This window comes from Callorhinus ursinus, unplaced genomic scaffold (assembly GCF_003265705.2).
Source record: "Callorhinus ursinus isolate GAN/ISIS: 27379988/994484 unplaced genomic scaffold, GSC_fseal_2.0 scaffold4, whole genome shotgun sequence".
Classification (NCBI taxonomy): Eukaryota; Metazoa; Chordata; class Mammalia; order Carnivora; family Otariidae; genus Callorhinus; species Callorhinus ursinus.
In genome coordinates, this window is record NW_027397066.1 from 44,543,630 (window position 1) to 44,563,835 (window position 20,206).

The following is a 20,206-nucleotide window of genomic DNA, read 5'->3' on the forward strand; positions in this document are numbered from 1 at the left end:
TGCCCATGGATTTTCTTTTTTCCAATAATTACCACACAGTACTGCAAATGTATTTTCTTTTTCTTAAGATTTTATTCTTTTCTCTAGTTTACTTTATTGTAAGAATACAGCATAAGGTACATATAACTTAGAAAATATGTGTTAATCAGCCATTTAATCTTATCAGCAAGGCTTCTGATCAACAGTAGGCTATTAAGTTTTGGGGGAGTAAAAGTTCTATGCAGATTTTCAATCTTAGACCCCACATAGTTCAAGGGTCAACTATAATTATTTGCATAATTACAGTTTGTCACAAAATTATGTGAATCAAATATGATGCCTGTGAAAATGTAGAGTATAGGTTCTTTGCAGATGAGTGAATTTTTTATTAAAATTATCCCTTAACCACTCTGTATGTTCTCTGATTGATCAGGGATAACTTAGTCTTCATTAGGAAATTTTTTCCTGAAATCTGATGTCTCCATTTTATCTCCACAGTATTGAATATTGGTAAAAAACTCTATGAGGGTAAAACAAAAGAAGTCTATGAATTGCCAGATAGTCCAGGAAAAGTCCTCCTGCAGTCCAAGGACCAGATAACAGCAGGAAATGCAGCCAGAAAGAATCACCTGGAAGGAAAAGCTGCAATCTCAAATAAAACTACCAGTTGTATTTTTCAGTTGTTAAAGGAAGCAGGTAAGTGGCTTTCCCGATAGCCTCCCCTTTCACATTCTCTCTGTCACACACATACTGGTCCTTTCATGGGGAAATGGCATTATTTGGATTAACAACATGTTGACTATCAGTTAAATTTTTTAATTGTTATCGGGAAACAGGTAAGTGGCTCCCCGCACAATCTCCTCCCTTTTGAATATTGCCACACACACACCCAGGGCACACTCTGATCTCTTTAATGGGGAGATGACATTTGGATTAAGAACATGTTGTTTGGCAATGTCTCAAAAGGTAAGGTTACTTAAATCAAACCAGGAACTCTTAAATTTCACTACAGCACTTAATTTGGAATTAGTAAGTTCTATCATTTAGTTAAGGGATCTTAACAGTTTGATGCAGTCTTTGTCTGGCATGCCTATCTCCTCTGTAACTTTTCTCGCCTAGGAAGATGTCCTAGGAGAGACTTACCTATGAAGGAGTCCTGTTCTGGTATTAGGCAGCTCTAATTGAAGAGTTGAAATTTGGTACCTGCAGTTCTATATAGTTATTCATTGCTCTGTCCCTTGGAGATAAGACAGAATTTCAAATCCCTTTTCCACTTGAAAGCCTGGAAAGTATTTGAAGATTGCCACCACACCTTCTTATTCTGCCTCAAGTGAGGGATTTGAACTAGATCAAAGATCTCCAGGGTTACCCCCTACTCTAAAACTGAAAGAAGACTATTTCCCATAGAGACATTTATTCAAAAAGACTAGATCAGAACATTCTGTAGAGGGCATTTGGAGTAAAGAAAGGGGAATTAAGATAATGGGCTTTTCTGCAGGGATTCAGTCAATGCTGATTTGTCTGTAGTATATGAAATCTCAGCTAATAAAAGATTTGAGCTCTTTTCCTCCAGTGTAAGAAACCTCATTGCCTTGCATCACTCAACCTTTGAGGCCTCTGGTTCCTTAAGCTTTGTTTTTTACTATCCCAGTTCTAATTTTATAATTTAATAATTTTGTCTCCTTTTACTACCCAGTTGCCTTTTCATTTCTTAGAGCTTCCAGTAAGCATTACAGGAATACCCTGTTTTATTGCACTTTGCTTTATTGTGTTTCATGGATATTGCCTTTTTTTTTTGTACAAATTAAAGGTTTGTGGCAACCCTGCCCCTGCATTGAACAAGTCTATTGGTGCCATTTTTCCAACAACATTTGTTCTCTTCATGTTGCTGTCACATTTTGGCAAGTCTATCAATATTTCCAACTTCTCGTTATTTTATTTGTTATGGTGAACTATGATCAGTGATCACAACTTGCTGAAAGCCCAGATGATAGTGTTTTTTAGCAATAAAGTATTTTTTAACTAAAGTTTTTTAGACATCATGCCATCACACACTTAATAGACCACAGTATCGTGTAAATATAACTTTTATGTGCACTGGGAAACCAAAAAGTTCATTTGATTTGCTTTATTGTGGTGGCATGGAACCGAACCTGCAATATCTTCAAGGTATGTCCATAATGTCTTAAATCAATCTTCTAAATCTAAAGGGGGATTTAATACCTTTGTTTCCAGTCAGGATAGATGTACCTACCTTCCACAAAATAACAAGGTAATTCAAATTAAATCAATTCTGTCAGTACAGAATGGGTTCTTGAATAGTTTTGCCTCTTTTCTAGTTTTCTATTGAACACTTTTAAGGTAGTGTGGAGAAAAAAATGTTTGCCAGCCTAATTTGTCATCTACATCATAAATCCCTCTATATGTTGAAAGTGAGTATGTTGTGATAAATTTAAAGGACCACCCACAGTTCCTAAGTAATATGATTTTAGGATTTTTATTTCAAGGCTTCCTTGATAGGTGGTTTCTCAGTGACTGAGTTGATTGCTGTAGAGAGCGTCAAACTAATTTAAGTTCCTATTGCAGTTCAGATAAGTGATCCATTTTTAACTTGCCAAGTTATCTCATTCTCCCTATACATACTAAAATTTTTAAAAAGTTGCTTAATACTATTTTTATTAGTATTTATTAGTATTTATTAAATATATATTTTTATTTTTTTAACAATAAAAAAAATAAGCTCCTGTGTACCCATAGTAGTTATACATAGCTACGGGGCCTTATTTATTTATTTATTTATTTATTTATTTTCAAATAATGGAAGATAAGTACAGACCCAAGTTTTTATTTTCTTACTCAGTAAGGGACTATTCAGTGCATTTTGTGGGTTTAACGAAAAGTGAGTTAAAGTGACCCAAATTGTCTCTGTTTGTCCAGGACTTTCCAGTTTGGACCTTAAAGTCCTGAGTCTGAGAAAGCTGGGAAAGTTCGCAATCCTAAAAGAAGTACTCCAACAATTATCTTTAAACTACTGTATTGGCGGGGCGCCTGGTGGCTCAGTCATTAAGTGTCTGCCTTTGGCTCAGGTCATGATCCCAGGGTCCTGGGATCAAGCCCCGCATCGGGTTCCTGGTCAGCAGGAAGCCTGCTTCTCCCTCTCCAACTCCCCCTGCTTGTGTTCCCTCTCACTGTCTCTCTCTCTCTGTCAAATAAATAAAATCTTTAAAAAAACCAAATACTGTATTGGCACACTTAACATAACTAAAACTTACTTGGTTCACAGGAAATGTTGAAAGATGTTTTTCAGGTTTTATACACTGAAATTAAGGAAAACTTATAAGTTTTAAAAAATTCTTAGATTTGTTTTAGAGGACAGATTAGGAGTTCCGTTGCCTTATCTAATTTTTACTTGCTGATAGTTAAATCAATGCCATGTCTAGTTGACCACCAGTGATTATTTAAAATTGCTTTTATAACCAAGGCTATGTTCCTAATTAAGGTATTTCTAGAAGTTAGAATGGGAAGAGCACCAAATGAGATTTTATAAATCAGGATTCTGATTTTCTCACTGTCAGTCACAAGCAAACTATAAAATACTGTACAAATAATAGGTATAAGTAATACTGTTTTTCCATGGAAATAATATTATACATGCTACACCTGAGTTATGAATTGTGTGGATTTGGTCTCAATACTTAACCTTTTAAGTCTCAGTTCTCTCACAGAAACCTACCGTAATTACATTTAGGTGTTAAGAGTGATAATGGGTATAAGTCCTGCAGTTGTTAAACCACAGATGAGGAGCTGGGCTACCTTAATACATGGGTGGCCCAAGGGCTATGTGGGCTGATTAGCTGTCACACACTGCTGTTGTAATTCAGAGTATGAAGTGACATTTCCTTAGTAATCTTCATAGGAGTCTTAAATTCTGTAAACAGTGAGACATGGGGAGAGTTGTTTTGCTTATCCCCCCAGTCATGAAATTTGCTAAGATGATTAGCATGTATATTAGAAGCAATCATTATATCAACTAAACTGAATCTTTTTTTTTTTTTGAAGCAGTTCTTTTTTCCTGTACTAGGTCATTACCGTAAATTGATTCTGTACTTTTGGTTCCCTTAGATGTGAGGAAGAGTTTTCCTCTGAGTAAAAGTAACTATTGTTTATATTTAAACAATAGATTGGGATACTAGTCTTTCAAGCTTGGTAGACAAGTGAGCACATATGTCTAATAATTAACAGATCTTAAAAGGAACTCTTAAAGCCAGGCATGTAGTTACCACCTGTAGTTAAGGATTGATTTAAATGATTTGCCTATCCATGAACATGAGCCCAGTCATTATTTAAAGGTTAAAATGACCATTTACTTAAACTCTTATTCTTTCCCAGAGTTCCTGTTCATGTAGCATATCACAATTTCCTGAATCTTACTGGTCAAATCCAGAGGGAGTACAGAGAAAACAATGCAGGTTTTGAAACTGGTCCAAGCACCATTACTGATTGGCAACATGTCCCAGCTTGTCAAATTACTTAACTTCTTTGAGCCTCTGTTTCTTTCACTGTAAAATGTAATGATAACTATCTGAAAAATTTTATGTATGGTTAAATGAGATGTAAAACACTTAGAACAGTGCAGGTCTTACATAAATGTAGATTCCCTTCATGTAGGGTAATATATATGTATGTTTTTATATGGCAGCACAAAATAATCCTGTAGCATTTACATGATTAAAACGTCTCCTGGAAACCTTTATGTGTTAACATAATAATGCTCATCTTCAAGCTGCAGTGTTAATACCTAGAATATCTAGGAGTGGAATTGCTGGATCATATGGTTCATGATATATTATAACTATTATTAGGTTATTTTCCAATGTCCCCAAATAAAATAGCTCTGTCACAAGCTAGCTTTTTATGTTAGTTTTCCAGTAACAGTTTGAGTAAAGTAGAAGGGAAGGGAAGAACAAATGTTTTCTTTGCTCTTGGCCAAATTGGCCGCTATGTTCTTGCTGCTACCTGGATACTTTTTTTCAGGCATTATTTTCTTTAAATATAAAGAAATATAAATATAATTTCTATAAATATAAAGAAATATAAATATAAGAGAAAAGGGCAATCCAAATATAGGTCTGTACCTGATTGTGATAAGTGGATATTTAATACTGGACTGTCAAATATGAGAATTGTATAACCAAATCTAAAGATAATTTAGTACCACTTAGATGAGTTATATGCTTTATGCAAAGTTAGGTAAGCAGTGGCAGGGGAATTTCTCAAAAGTATTTTTTGAATGTATGAATGAATGAATGAATGAATGGTAAAGACAGTGGGACCCAGACTTTCTGATCCACTGTGAAATACTAAATATTTTGATAAGCATTAAGAAAACCATACTAATAATTTTGTTTTCCTACTTCTACTTTTTCAAAAAAGTTAATATACTTTTGATAGTATCACTTAAGGATAACACATTTGGCTAGATAGGGTTTTTGTTTCATTTTGTTTTTTGTAAACAGCAATTTTATTATGCCTCAGATCTAACTTTTTTAATACACTTTTAATGCTTTTTAATACCTTTTTATCAATATGTAGGTATCAAAACTGCTTTCACCAGAAAATGTGGGGAGACAGCTTTCATTGCACCTAAGTGTGAAATGATTCCAATTGAATGGGTTTGTAGAAGAGTAGCAACTGGTTCTTTTCTCAAAAGGAATCCTGGTGTCAAGGAGGGATATAAGTTTTACCCACCTAAAGTGGAACTGTTTTTCAAGGTAATTATTCTGTGCTTCTCTGTCTTACTATAATATAGCAACAAACATAATTTCAAAGTCAAAAGATTTAAATGTTACTAAAGCTAAATAAAATCTTAAAAAATAAATTTAAAAATAAAATTAGCAGTTATTAGGAAGAAAAGTAACAATTCAGAAACTTTATTTTATTTTTTAAAGATTTTATTTATTTGACAGAAAGAGAGAGACAGCGACAGAGGGACCACAAGTAGGGGGAGTGGGAGAGGGAGAAGCAGGCTTCCCACCAAGCAGGGAGCCCGATGCAGGGCTCGATCCCAGGACCCTGGGATCATGACCTGAGCTGAAGGCAGACGTTTAACGAGTGAGCCACCCAGGCGCCCCAACAATTCAGAAACTTTAAGTTTTTAAAGAGTTTGAAGTAAAAGTGAATACAAGGCATCTTTTTATATTCAGATGCAGAAAAACTATTACCAATATCTCATAAGCAAAGACATAAAAAGATGTAGGAATCAGTGGTTATAAATTTGTATTGGTTTTCTTTATTGAAACTGCTTTTTTGGGATGCCTGGGTGCCTCAGTCATTTAAGCATCTGCCTAAGGCTCAGGTCATGATACTGGGTGCTGGGATTGAGTCCTGCATCGGGCTCCTTGCTCAGCGGGGAACCTGCTTCTCCCTCTACCTGCTGTGCCCCTTGCTTGTTGCTCTGTTGTACAAATAAATAAACAAAATCTTTAAAAAAAAAAAAACACTGCTTTTCTCTTTCCCTCTTTGTTTAGCTGTTAAGCATAGTTCTAACGTCAGGAAGCATAGGTCCAATGTCAGGAGTAATGTCTATGTAGCATTTTTATTGTTTCCTTTTTTTTTTTAAGATTTTATTTATTTATTGAGAGAGAAAGAGGGAGATGGCTAGCAAGCATGCAGTGAGAGGAACAAAGCTGGGGCGGGGGAGAGGAGGAGGGAAAGAATCCTAAGCAGACTCCACACTGAGCAGAAAGCCCGACAGGGGGCTCCATCACAACCCTGAGATCATGACCTGAGCCGTAACCAAGAATCTGGACCCTCAACCAACCAAGCCACCCAGGCGCACCTTGTGTAGCTTTTTTTTTTTTAATTTAAAGGTTTTATTTATTTATTTGACAGAGCACACAAGGAGGGGGAGCAGCAGGCAGAGGGAGAGGGAGAAGTAGGCTCCCCACTGAGCAGGGGGCCCTACGCAGGGCTCAGTCCTAGGAACCTGGGACCATGACCTGAGCTGAAGGCAGGTGGTCAGCTGACTGAGCCACCCAGACGTACCTGGTGTAGCGTTTTTAAACAGTGAACTAAAATTGCCTCTCAGCCTTTTGGCCTAGTTCAAATATAATCAGTGAACTGCAAACTTTAAAATGTTTATCTTTTGGTTATAATACAAATCCAGAATTCATAAAAGAAAAATTTCATGTGAAATTGGGACACTACATAAAATGAATAAAAGTATTTTTTCACTAATGTCTTTAAATGAAGTCTCTCGAATTATTAAATAGTATCCCTAAAGACTTATAGTCTTATATAAATTTTTATTAAAAATGAGGTCAAGAGCAGTGCCTGGCTGGCTCAGTCGGCACAGCATGTGACTCTTGATCTCAGGATTGAGTTTGAGCCCATGTTGGGCGTAGAGATTATTTAAAAATCTTTAAAAAAAAGGTGGGGGTGCCTGGGTGGCTCAGTCATTAAGTGTCTGCCTTTGGCTCAGGTCATGATCCCAGGGTTCTGGGATCGAGCCCCGCTTCAGGCTCTCTGCTCAGCGGGAAGCCTGCTTCTCCCTCTCCCACTCCCCTGCTTGTGTTCCCTCTCTCGCTGTGTCTCTCTCTGTCAAATAAATAAATAAAATATTTAAAAAAAAAAAAAAAGGGTGCCTGGGTGCCTCAGTTGGTTAAGCATCTCCCTTTGGCCCAGGTCATGATCCTGGGGTCCTGAGATCAAGCCCTATATCGGGCTCTCTGCTCAACGGGGAGCCTGCTTCTCCTCTCCCTCTGCCTGCCCCTCTGTCTGCCACTCTGCCTACTTGTGCTCTCTATCAAATAAATAAATAAAAACCTTTAAAAAAAAAAAAAGGAGGTCAGGAGATTATGAAAACTGCATCCTAGAAAGATTTGGTGGACTAAAGTGTGTTTTGGCCTTCTTACTATTTCTGTTGACTCAGATGAAGAAAAAAAAAAACACACTTTTATTTAAATTAGTTTATAGAGAGAGCAAATTCTTTTAAATTACTTTATCACCTGGAGTAAGTTACTCATTGAATATCTTAAATTTTAAAGTAGCTATTAAAACTAGATAAGTTAAAAATAATTGTGAGTTAAAGGGCATTTCAATGAAAAATTAAGTCTTTAGAGAAAATAAATATTTCTGAGGAATTCATGGTCAAGGAAAAAAGGACTTCAGTTTATCTCAAAAAATCAAAATTTTTATTTTTAAAATAATTGTACTCCTATACTTTATTTTCAGGATGATGCCAATAACGATCCACAGTGGTCTGAGGAACAGCTAATTGCTGCAAAATTTTGCTTTGCTGGACTTGTTATAGGCCAGACTGAAGTAGATATCATGAGTCATGCTACACAGGCTATTTTTGAAATACTGGAGAAATCCTGGTTGCCCCAGAACTGTACGCTGGTTGATATGAAGGTACAAATAAAATGGAGATTTGATAATAAAGATTATAACTGAGAAATGTCTTTAGTTGTAGAGTTTTGAAAACTTTCCTTTGGTGATATGCTATTTCTAGATTGAATTTGGTGTTGATGTAACCACCAAAGAAATTGTTCTTGCTGATGTTATTGATAATGATTCCTGGAGACTCTGGCCATCAGGAGATCGAAGCCAACAGAAGGATAAACAGGTAATGCCTTGATTTTTTTTTATCCTTTTCAAGATCAGGTGAGATAGAGGTGAGTAGGAAGATGGGAGGAAAAGAAAAGGCTACTATTGTTCCATATGGTAAGAACCAGAGTTGATTGCTGTTTACTTTTAAAGATAAGTATCTCTTACATTTCCTATATCCTGAAAAAAAATAATAGGAACAGTACCTTGTATTTTCAAAATAGCTTATTCATTTATTATGACTGTCACACAGAGCAAGTGTCATCCTTGTTTGACCAATTGAAAACTAAGGTGCTGAGAGGATGGTATCTTCATAATTACAAGAATAAGGGCAGATCTGGAACTCTATCCCAAGTGTTCTGGATCTTACCAGGTTCCATTTCTGCTCTGTCCTATAAAAAGCAAAATTAGGGCAGATGCTCTCTACTTAATACATAAGAATTGTCAGGGCAGTTAATTGTAGTTGCTAGTGTAGAAAGCACTTAAGCTTAAATGAATATACAAGTGTACTTCACTATCTGAACTTTCTCTGGTCTAATTCAGGAAATGAATTTATAGGTTCGGGTACATTTTCAGATATATTCCTTGCTATGCAAGCTTTTCATAGTCTACCCAAAATTCAGAAATTAAATAATTTCAGTTAGCAAGAATATTACTAATAGAATATCTGTATTCTAAACTTTCTATCTTATTTTCTAGTCCTATCGTGACCTCAAGGAAGTAACTCCCGAAGCGCTCCAGATGGTGAAGAAAAATTTTGAGTGGGTTGCAGAAAGAGTGGAGGTAAAACTTTTGTAGTAAACCCATGCTGTTCTGTGTTTTTCTACAAGAAAATCTTGCTTCAAAAAGGAAAATAGGGGCATCTAGGTGCCTCAGTCAGTTGAGCATCCGGCTCTCGATTTTAGCTCCAGTCAGGATCTCAGTATCTCAGGATCATGGAGTTGAACCCCACATTGGGCTCTCCATTCACTACAGAGTCTGCTTGGGATTCTTTCTCCCTCCCTCTGCCCCTCCCCCTGCTTGCATGTCCTTTAAATAAATAAATAAATAAATAAAACCTTTTTTCAAAAAAAGGAAAATAAAAGTGAGAAGGTGCAGTTATTTCTTTTCTCCAGTTTTTTTTTTTTTAATATTTATTATTTTAGAAAGAGTGTGTGTGTTTGTGTGTGCGCGCTTGTGCGCAGGTGGGGGGAGGAGCAGAGGGAGAGAGATAATCCTGAAGGAGACTCTCCACTGAACGCAGGGTCTGACGCAGGGCTCTGTCTCAGGACCCCAAGATCATGACCTGAGCTAAAATGAGGAGTCATCCACTCAACCAGCGAAGCCCCCCAGTGGTTTAAGAAAAAAAAAAAAAAGGAACGCCCTTAAGAAATGTACCACCTGAACTATCCTCAGTGACATACTGAAACCCCCTGTTGTTAAACTGGCCAGTATACTCCCAAATTCTGTTGGGGAAACCTAGAGTCCTTGTCTTCTCCTTGTCCCTTACATTTCCTACCCATCTCTCCACTGCTACTCAGAGTTGCATTAGCATAGGTTCCATAAGTAGAGTTCAGAATTAGAACTCCATGTGACATTAAAGTGTCACTTTAAGATTTATGGTATTATTGGGGTGCCTGGGTGGTTCAGTCACCACATTAAGCATCCAACTCTTGATTTTTGGCTCAGGTCATGATCTCAGGGTCCTGGGATCAAGCCCTGCATCAGGCTGTGCACTCAGTGGGGAGTATGCTTGAGATTCTCTCTCCCTTTCCCTTTGCCCCTCTCCCTGCTCCCCTGTGCTCTCTCCCTCCCTCCCTCTCTCTCTCAAATCTTTTAGATTTATGGTATTATTGTTACTATAATCCTGTAGAAATTAAATGGGATTTGTGATTATTCAAGGGTCATAGCCAGTTTTCAGAACATCATTTCCTTGGGAACATGCATTTTGAATTCTGAGTAACTGACTTAAGGTTTATAATATCTCTTTATTTTGGCTGATTATGCCTTAAAATCTCCATTAAACACAATGGACTAAAATCTTAGGATGAAATATTTTATATTACAGCTTCCTGAATATTAATTAGAAGGGTTGAGTATCTTTGCTTTTTATTATAATAGTAAATATAATTTCTCTGATTAAAAATTTCTTTAGGTGTTAATTATGAAGATCACTTTTCTTTATATACAGAGGTTATTTTGAAAAATAAATTACATTTTGTCCTGTTTGTCTTGAATTTGGTCTATTAAGAAAGTATTCTGTCCAGTTGTAATTTTACTCTGCTATAGCTTTGTAAACTGATTATTCTTATGATACTCAATTCTATATTTATCCAGTTTTTGCCATTTTCTTTTTCATATCCATGTTTTTCTTTTCCAGTTGCTTCTGAAATCAGAAAGTCAGTGCAGAGTTGTAATATTGATGGGCTCAACTTCTGATCTCAGTCACTGTGAAAAAATCAAGAAGGCTTGTGGAAATTTTGGCATTCCATGTGAACTTCGGGTAACATCTGCCCATAAAGGACCAGATGAAACTCTGAGGATTAAAGCAGAGTATGAAGGTAAATGTCACATAACTAGAGCATTTCAGGAAATTCTCCTGATTTTGCCAAAAAATTTTAGGTTTGGACTAATAATGCTGAAAAAGAATTTGCCACATTTCCAAGAGGGAAAATGTGATAATCTAGGCTTTCATTATACTGCCAAAGAGTATAAGATGCTCTAGGCACTTATAAAAGAATGGCTTGGGGAAAAAGAATTGAAAATGCAAAATGGGTACACTTGAAAATAATGCAACATTGTGTGTCAACAGCATTCAAGTTTTTTTAAAAATGTTAAAAATAAATAAATTAGAGGCCCCCACCCCCCAAAAGAAAGTGAAACATGGAAGGAAAATAAAGACTAGAATGCGTTTTTACCTAATAAGAAGCCCCTGAAGTACTGTTTCTAATATGCTCCAGCGGAAGATAGGCCCCACATCAATTTTGGGAGTCCTGAGGTTGAAGCAGCAGATTCTTTGAGTATTGTTAGTGGTCAGCCTTTCTTAGGAGGTATTTGAATGTGAAATTAAGGAACAATTTTAGAATTTAGTATATAAAAGAAATGTCTTGATGGGATAGTATTGATCTAAAATAATGGAGTCCTGGAGACATAACCAAATGTTTCTCAACTGGGAAAAATGTTGATTTGAGTTTTCTTTCTAAAGGTAGTTGTTACAGGAGCGTAGTTATTAAGGTTTGGGCCGGGGATGGGGGGAGGGGGCAGGGAACTAGAATAAGTTCCTAGACCTTTGTTAAACTTATGAAAGCCTGAACTCTTTCTCCAGAAAAGTGCAAATACATAAAATTTTGGATTCCAGGTTAGGAATCTCTGTGGTAAGAAACAAAGGAATAACTTGAAAATTTATCAAAGAATGAAATATTTAAGAGATATGTTGAAAAATATATTGAAGGGTAATAAATATTTGGGTACTGTATTTGCCTTCCTTCATTCATAATGTGCCCCTGAACCTCTAGTCTCCATTAACAAGGTCTCCTTATACCCTGTTGTTTGAAGGACCCCAGGACAGACACTGGTTCCGGTGGTGTCATTCTTTGTTTTGGTGAGCCTAAGCAGCCATAGTAGAAGGGCCTTTGAGCCATTCCCTCACTAATACTCTGGTACCCTTTTTATACTATCGATCTCAAAGATGGCCAAACTTATTCTTGCTACTTTGTTACTTGAGATATAATAGGTAGTGAAGTGTGACATATACTGAATATATATGTAATAATAGTGTCTTATTTATGCTTTTTCTGGAGCCTGCAAATAAAGGAACTGAAGGAGTTAAGACACATAGGCATTTTGTTTTAACCTATCTTAAAATCTCCTTTCAATTCAATTACAAATATGTAATTTCCCTAGGGGATGGCATTCCTACTGTATTTGTGGCAGTGGCAGGCAGAAGCAATGGTTTAGGACCAGTGATGTCTGGTAACACTGCATACCCAGTTATCAGCTGCCCTCCACTCACTCCAGACTGGGGAGCTCAGGATGTGTGGTCTTCTCTTCGACTACCCAGTGGTAAGATACATGAGTTTTAAAAAGTTGTTTATTAAAGGGGCACATGGGTGGCTCAGTCAGTTAAACATCTCACTCTTGATTTTGGCTCAAGTCATAATCTCAGGGTTGTGAGATCACGCTCCATGTCGGGCTCCGTGAAGAGAGCCCGCATGAGATTCTCTCTCTCCCTCTCCTTTTGCCCTCCCCCCTGCTCGGGCTGGCTTTCTGTCTCCAAAAAAAAAAAAAAAATTTTATTGAAAAACTTCAAACATGCACAATAGTAGAGAGAATAACATGAAATCTCATGTACCCATTATTCAACTTTGACATTTAATATCTTATTACATCTGTAGCCCTTTCTGCTGGATTATTTTCAAGCAAACATAGCATTTTATACTTAAATATGCTTCTCTAAGCAATAAGAACTCTAGTTTTTATTATTTTATTCTATTTTTTAAAGATTTTATTTGTTTGTCGAGAGAGAGCATAAGCAGGGGGAACGGCAGGCAGAGCAGGCAAGAAGGAGAAGCAGGCTCCCCACTGAGCAGAGAGCCCAATGTGGGACTTGATCCCAGGACCTCAGGATCATGACCTGAGCCCAAGGCAGATGTTTAACCGACTGAGCCACCCAGGCGTGCCAGAACTCTAGTTTTTAAATCATGATCATGGCGGTGCCTGGGTGGCTCAGTTGGTTAAGCATCTGCCTTCAGCTCAGGTCATGATCCCAGGGTCCTGGGATTAAACCCCACATCAGGCTCCTGGCTCAGGAGCTTCTCCCTTTCCCTCTGCTGTTCCCCCCACTTGGGTTCTCACTCATGCTCTCAAATAAATCATTTTTAAAAAAAATCATAGTCAGGATACCATAATCACACTTAAGAAAAATTGATGGGTAATTTCTTAAAATCATCTAATTTTCAGTTAGTGTTCAAGCTTTCCTGATCATCTCATTTGTTTTTACAGTTGGTTTGCTCAAATCAAGATCTAACACAGTCCTTATATTGCATTTAATTGCTCTCTCTCCTAAGTCTCTTTTAATCCTTCTTTTTTCACTTTTGTTTATCCTAAAGAATTTTCCACATTTTGGTTTGGCTGATTATATTTCTGTATGATGTTTAACATGCTCTTCCTATATTTTTTATAAACTGGTGGTGAGATCTGTAGCTAGATCAAGTCCAGATTTGGGATCCCCCCCCCCAAATACATCATTCATGGTTTTGAAGGGTTTTTTTAAGTTTTTTTATTAACATATAATGTATTATTTGGTTCAGGGGTACAGGTCTGTGATTCATCAGTCTTACACAATTCACAGCGCTCACCATAGTACATACCCTCCCAAATGTCCATCACCCAGCCACCCCATCCCTCCCAACCCCCTCCACTCCAGCAACCCTCAGTTTGTTTCCTGAGATTGAGTCTCTTATGGTTTGTCTCCCCCTCTGATTTCATCTTGTTTCATTTTTCCCTCTGTTCCCCTATGATCCTCTGTATTGCTTCTCAAATTCCTCCTATCAGTAAGATCATATGATACTTGTCTTTCTCTGATTGACTTATTTCGCTTAGCATAATACCTTCTATTTCCATCCACATCATTGCAAATGGCAAAATTTCATTTTTTTCTGATGGCTGCCTAATATTCCTGTGTGTGTGTGTGTGTGTGTGTGTGTGTGTGTGTGTGTGTGTACACCACATCTTTACCCATTCATCTGCTGTTGGACATCAAGGTTCTTTCCGTAGTTTGGATATTGTGGACATTGCTGCTATAAACATTGGGGTGCAGGTGTGCATTCGGATCACTACATTTGTATCTTTGGGGTAAATACCCAATAGTACAATTGCTGGGTCGTAGGTTAGCTCTATCTTCAACTTTCTGAGGAACCTCCATACTGTTTTCCAGAGTGGCTGCACCAGCTTGCATTCCCACCAACAGTGTAGGAGCGTTCCCCTTTCTCCGCATCCTCACTAACATCTGTTGTTTCCTGACTTTTTAATTTTAGCCATTCTGACTGGTATGAGGTGTGTATCTCATTGAGGTTTTGATTTGTATTTCCCTGATACCAAATGATGTTGAGCACTTTTTCATGTGTCTGTTGGCCATTTGGATGTCTTCTTTGCAGAAATGTCTGTTCATCTGCCCATTTCTTGATTGGATTTTTTGTTCTTTGGTTGTTGAGTTTGATAACTTCTTTATAGATTTTGGATACTAGCCCTTTATCTGATACATCATTTGCAAATATCTTCTCCCATTCTGTTGGTTGTCTTTTGGTTTTGTTGACTGTTTCCTTTGCTGTGCAAAAGCTTCTCTTGATGAAGTCCCATAGTTCATTTTTGCCCTTGCTTCCTTTGCCTTTTCCATGTTTCTAGGAAGAAGTTGCTGTGGCTGAGGTCAAAGAGGTTGCTGCCTGTGTTCTCCTTTAGGATTTTGATGGATTCCTATCTCACATTGAGGTCTTTCATCCATTTTGAGTCTATTTTTGTGTGTAGTATAAGGAAATGGTCCAGTTTCATTCTTCTGCATGTCGCTGTCCAATTTTCCCAACACCATTTGTTGAAGAGACTGTCTTTATTCCATTGGACATTCTTTCCTGCTTTGTTGAAGATGAGTTGACCATAGAGTTGAAGGTCCATTTCTGGGCTCTGTATTCTGTTCCATTGATCTATGTATCTGTTTTTGTGCCAGTACCAGACTGTCATGATGATTACGGCTTTGTTAATAGAGCTTCAGGTCGAGAACTGTGATGCCACTGGCTTTGCTTTGCTTTTCCAACATTCCTTTGGTTATTCGGGGTCTCTTCTGGTTCCATACAAATTTTAGGATTATTTGTTCCATTTATTTGAAAAAAGTTGATGGTATTTTGATGGGGATTGCATTAAATGTGTAGATTGCTCTAGGTAGCATAGACATTTTTGCAATATTTGTTCTTCCCCAGTCCAAGAGCATGGAACGTTTTTCCATTTCTTCGTGTCTTCCTCAATTTCTTTCATGAGTATTCTATAGTTTTCTGAGTACAGATCCTTTGCCTCTTTGGTTAGATTTATTCCTAGGTATCTTATGGTTTTGGGTGCAATTGTAAGTGGGATCGACTCTTTAATTTCTCCTTCTTCTATCTTGTTGTTGGTGTATAGAAATGCACCTGATTTCTGTGCATTGATTTTTTATATCCTGCCACTTTACTGAATTCCTGTATGAGTTCTAGAAGTTTTGGGATGGAGTCTTTTGGGTTTTCCTCATAAAATATCATGATCATCTGCAAAGAATGAGTTTGACTTCTTAGCCGATTCGGATGCCTTTTATTTCTTTTTGTTGTCTGATTGCTGTGGCTAGGACTTTTAGTACTATGTTGAATAGCAGTGGTGATAGTGGACATCCCTGCCATGTTTCTGACCTTAGGGGAAAAACTTTCAGTTTTTCCCCATTGAGGATGATATTCAGTGTGGGTTTTTCATAGATGGCTTTTATGATATTGAGGTGTGTACCCTCTATCCCTACACTGTGAAGAGTTTAAATCAAGAAAGGATGCTGTACTTTGTCAAATGCTTTTTCTGCATCTACTGAGAGGATCATATGGTTCTTGTTATTTCTTTAATTAATGTATTGTATCACATCAATTGATTTGCGGATGTTGAACCAAACTTGCAGCCCAGGGATAAATCCCACTTGGTCGTGGTGAATAATCCTTTTAATGTACTGTTAGATCCTATTGGCCAGTATTTTGATGAGAATTTTTGCATCCATGTTCATCAGGGATATTGGTCTGTAGTTCTCCTTTTTGATGGGGTCTTAGTCTGGTTTGGGGATCAAAGTAATGCTGGCCTCATAAAATGAGTTTGGAAGTTTTCCTTCCATTTCTATTTTTTGTAACAGTTTCAGAAGAATAGGTATTAATTCTTTAAATGTTTGGTAGAATTCCCCTGGGAAGCCATCTGGCCCTGGGCTCTTGTTTGTTGGGAGATTTTTGATGACTGCTTCAATTTCCTTAGTGGTTATGGGTCTCTTCAGGTTTTCTGTTTCTTCCTGGTTCAGTTTTGGTAGTTTATACATCTCTAGGAATGCATGCATTTCTTCCAGATTATCTAATTTGCCGGCAGATAGTTTCTCATAATATGTTCTTATAATTGTATTTCTTTGGTATTGGTTGTGATCTCTCCTCTTTCATTCGTGATTTTATTTATTTGGGTTCTTTCTCTTTTCTTTTTGATAAGTCTGGCCAAGGGTTTATCAGTCTTATTAATTCTTTGAAAGAACCAGCTCCTAGTCTCGTTGATCTATTCTGTTCTTTTGGTTTCTATTTCATTGATTTCTGCTCTGATCTTTATTATTTCTTTTCTCCTGCTGAGTTTAGGCTTTATTTGCTGTTCTTTCTCCAGCTCCTCTAGGTGTAGGGTTAGGTTGTGTATTTGAGACCTTTCTTGTTTCTTGAGAAAGGCTTGTATTGCTGTATACTTTCCTCTTAGGACCACCTTTGCAGCATCCCAAAGATTTTGAATAGTTGTCTTTTTTTTTTTTTTTTGAACAGTTGTGTTTTCATTTTCATTTGCTTCTATGAATTTTTTTAATTCTTCTCTAATTTCCTGGTTGACCCATTCATTCTTTAATAGGATGCTACTTAGCCTCCATGTATTTGAGTTCTTTCCCACTTTCCTCTTCTGATTCAGTTCTAGTTTCAAAGCACTGTGGTCTGAAAATATGCAGCAAATGATTCCAGTCTTTTGGTACTGGTTGAGACCTGATTTATGACTCAGTATGTAATCTGTTCTGGGATATGCTCCTTGTGCACTCAAGAAGAATGTGTATTCTGTTGCTTTAGGATGGAATGCTCTCAATATATCTGTGAAGTCCATCTGGTCCAGTGTGTCATTCAAAGCCCTTGTTTTCTTGTTGATCTTCTGCTTAGATAATCTGTCCATTGCAGTGAATGGGATGTTAAAGTCCCCTACTATTAGTGTATTATTGTCGATGTGTTTCTTTTATTTTGTTATTAATTGGCTTATATAATTGGCTCCTCCCATGTTAGGGGCATAGATATTTAATAATGTTAGATCTTGTTGGATAGACCCTTTAAGTATGATATAGTGTTCTTCCTCATCTCTTATTATAGTCTTTGGTTTAAAATCTAATTTGTCTGATAAAAGGATTGCCACCCCAGCTTTCTTTTGATGTCTGTTAGAACGGTAAATGGTTTTCTGCCCTCCACTTTAAATCTTGAGGTGTCTTTTGTGTCTAAAGTGTCTCTTGCAGACAGCATATCGATGGGTCTTGCTTTTTTATCCAATTTGATACCCTGTGTCTTTTGATTGGGGCATTTAGTCCATTTATATTGAGGGTAACTATTGAAAGATAAGAATTTAGTGCCATTTTATTGCCTGTAAGGTGACTGTTAACTGTCTCTGTTCTTTTCTGGTCTATGTTACTTTTAGGCTTTCTCTTTGCTTAAGGACCCCTTTCAATATTTCTTGTTGGGCTGGTTTGGTGTTTGCAAATTCTTTTAGTTTTTGTTTGTCCTGGAAGCTTTTTCTCTCTCCTTCTATTTTCAGTGACAGCCTAGCTGGATATAATATTCTTGGCTGCATATTTTTCTTATTTAGTGCTCTGAAGATATCATGCTAGTCCTTTCTGGCTTGCCAGGTCTCTTGTGGATAGCTCTGCTGCCAATCTAATGTTTCTACCATCGTAGGTTACAGACCTCCTGTCCCGAGCTGCTTTCAGCATTTTCTCTTTGTCTCTGAGACTTGTGAGTTTTACTATGAGATGTGGAGTGTTGACCTATTTTTATTGATTTTGAGGGCAGTTCTCTGTGCCTCCTGGATTTTGATGCCTCTTTCCTTCCCCAAATTAGGGAAGTTCTCTCCTATAATTTGTTCCAGTATACCTTCTGCCCCTCTGTTTCTTCTTCTTCTGGGATCCCAATTATTCTAATGTTGTTTCGCTTTATGGTATCACTTATCTCTCAAATTCTATCCTCGTGATCTAGTAGTTGTTTATCTCTCTTTTTCTCAGCTTGTTTATTTTCCATCATTTGGTCTTCTATATCACTAATTCTCTCTTCTGCCTCATTTATCCTAGCAGTTAGAGCCTCCATTTTTGATTGCATCTCATTAATAGCCTTTTTGATTTCGACTTGGCTAGATTTTATTTTGGTTCTCCAGAAAGGGATTTTCTAGTATCTTCTATACTTTTTTCAAGCCCAGCTAGTATCTTTATAATCGTCATTCTGAACTCTAGTTCTGACATCATACTAATGTCTGTATTGATTAGGTCCCTGGCAGTCGATACTGCCTCTTGTTCTTTTTTTTGAGGTGAGTTTTTCCATCTTGTCATTTTGTCCAGAGCATAATAGATGAATGAGAAAACAAAACGCTAAAAAAATGCTAAATGGGTAACAACGACCCCAGAAAAATACACACTAAACAAATCAGAAGAGACCTGAAACCAGGGGAAAAAGGGAACAAAAAAAAAAAAAAGAAAAAGAAATATCAGGCTAGTGAATATAACAGCCAAACACTAGATTTTGGGTGTATTTTGGCCTTTAGAAGAAACTGCCTCCCAAAATTTTAAAGAAAGAAAAACTTTTACATATATACAAAAGTAAGGGTAGGGGCGCCTGGGTGGCTTAGTTGTTAAGCGTCTGCCTTCAGCTCAGGTCATGATCCCAGGGTGCTGGTATCAAGCCCCGCATCAGGCTTCCTGCTCAGCGAGAAGCCTGCTTCTCCCTCTCCAACTCCCCCTGCTTGTGTTCCCTCTCTCGTTGTCTCTCTCTGTCAAATAAATAAATTAAATAAATAAGGGTACATACGATGAAGGGATGGAATATGACTGTAAAGATGAAAATTAAAAAAGATTTTAAAAAAAGGAATTGATAAGTTAGTTGAAAAAAGAATGAAAAAATTTTTTTAAAAAAGGAATGTGAATAGGCAGGAGACTAGGACAACGTCATATACTAGATTTAGGGTATATTTTGGTTCGTTAGAAGAAACTACCCCAAAATTTTAATGGAAGAAAAATACATATATAAAAAATAAGGTTAAGTACGATGAAGAGCTAGAGTATGACTGTAAAAATGAAAAATTTAAAAAGATTTTAAAAAAAGGAATTGACAAGATGATGTTGGTTGAAAAAGGAAAGAAGAATAATTCAACTAAAAAAATAGAAAAAGGAAAAAATAAAAATTTAAAAAATTAACTTTGAAAGACTAAACATCATGGGAAAACTATGAATTCTATGTGCAGTATTCCCCTAGCACCGTTGTTTTGCCGTTCTCATTGATGGGTAAACTTGGTCTTGGCTGGCTGTTCTTGCTGATCTTCTGCGGGAGGGGCCTGTTGCAGTGGTTCTCAAATGTCTGCTGGAGGTGGAATTGCCCCGCCCTTGCTGGGGCCAGGCTAAGTCATCTGCTCGGGTTTGTTCTCGGTAGCTTTTGTTCCCTGAAAGCTTTCCCTACAGCTTTGGAGGACAAGAATGACAATGGCGTTCTCCCAATCTCTGGTCCCAGAGGAGTGGAGAGCTCGGGGCCGCACTCCTCAGTGAGCCCCCAGAGAAGAGCGTCAATCACTCCCATCTCCCTGGTCTCCCGTGCCTACTCTGTGCTCACCTGGCCTGTGACCG

General features: G+C 37.4%; 1 protein-coding gene across 3 annotated transcripts in view; it reads left to right on the forward strand.

The window, feature by feature from the left end:
• PAICS (phosphoribosylaminoimidazole carboxylase and phosphoribosylaminoimidazolesuccinocarboxamide synthase) overlaps positions 1-20,206 on the forward strand; it is a 55,128-nt gene that overhangs the window by 26,980 nt on the left and 7,942 nt on the right. For all 3 annotated transcript variants that reach the window (XM_073891717.1, XM_073891718.1, XM_073891719.1), the window contains 7 exons: positions 478-675; positions 5,572-5,750; positions 8,212-8,391; positions 8,492-8,605; positions 9,286-9,369; positions 10,946-11,126; positions 12,469-12,627. In XM_073891717.1, coding sequence (XP_073747818.1) covers positions 478-675; positions 5,572-5,750; positions 8,212-8,391; positions 8,492-8,605; positions 9,286-9,369; positions 10,946-11,126; positions 12,469-12,627 — 1,095 coding nt within the window. The remainder of the gene's footprint in view (positions 1-477; positions 676-5,571; positions 5,751-8,211; positions 8,392-8,491; positions 8,606-9,285; positions 9,370-10,945; positions 11,127-12,468; positions 12,628-20,206) is intronic.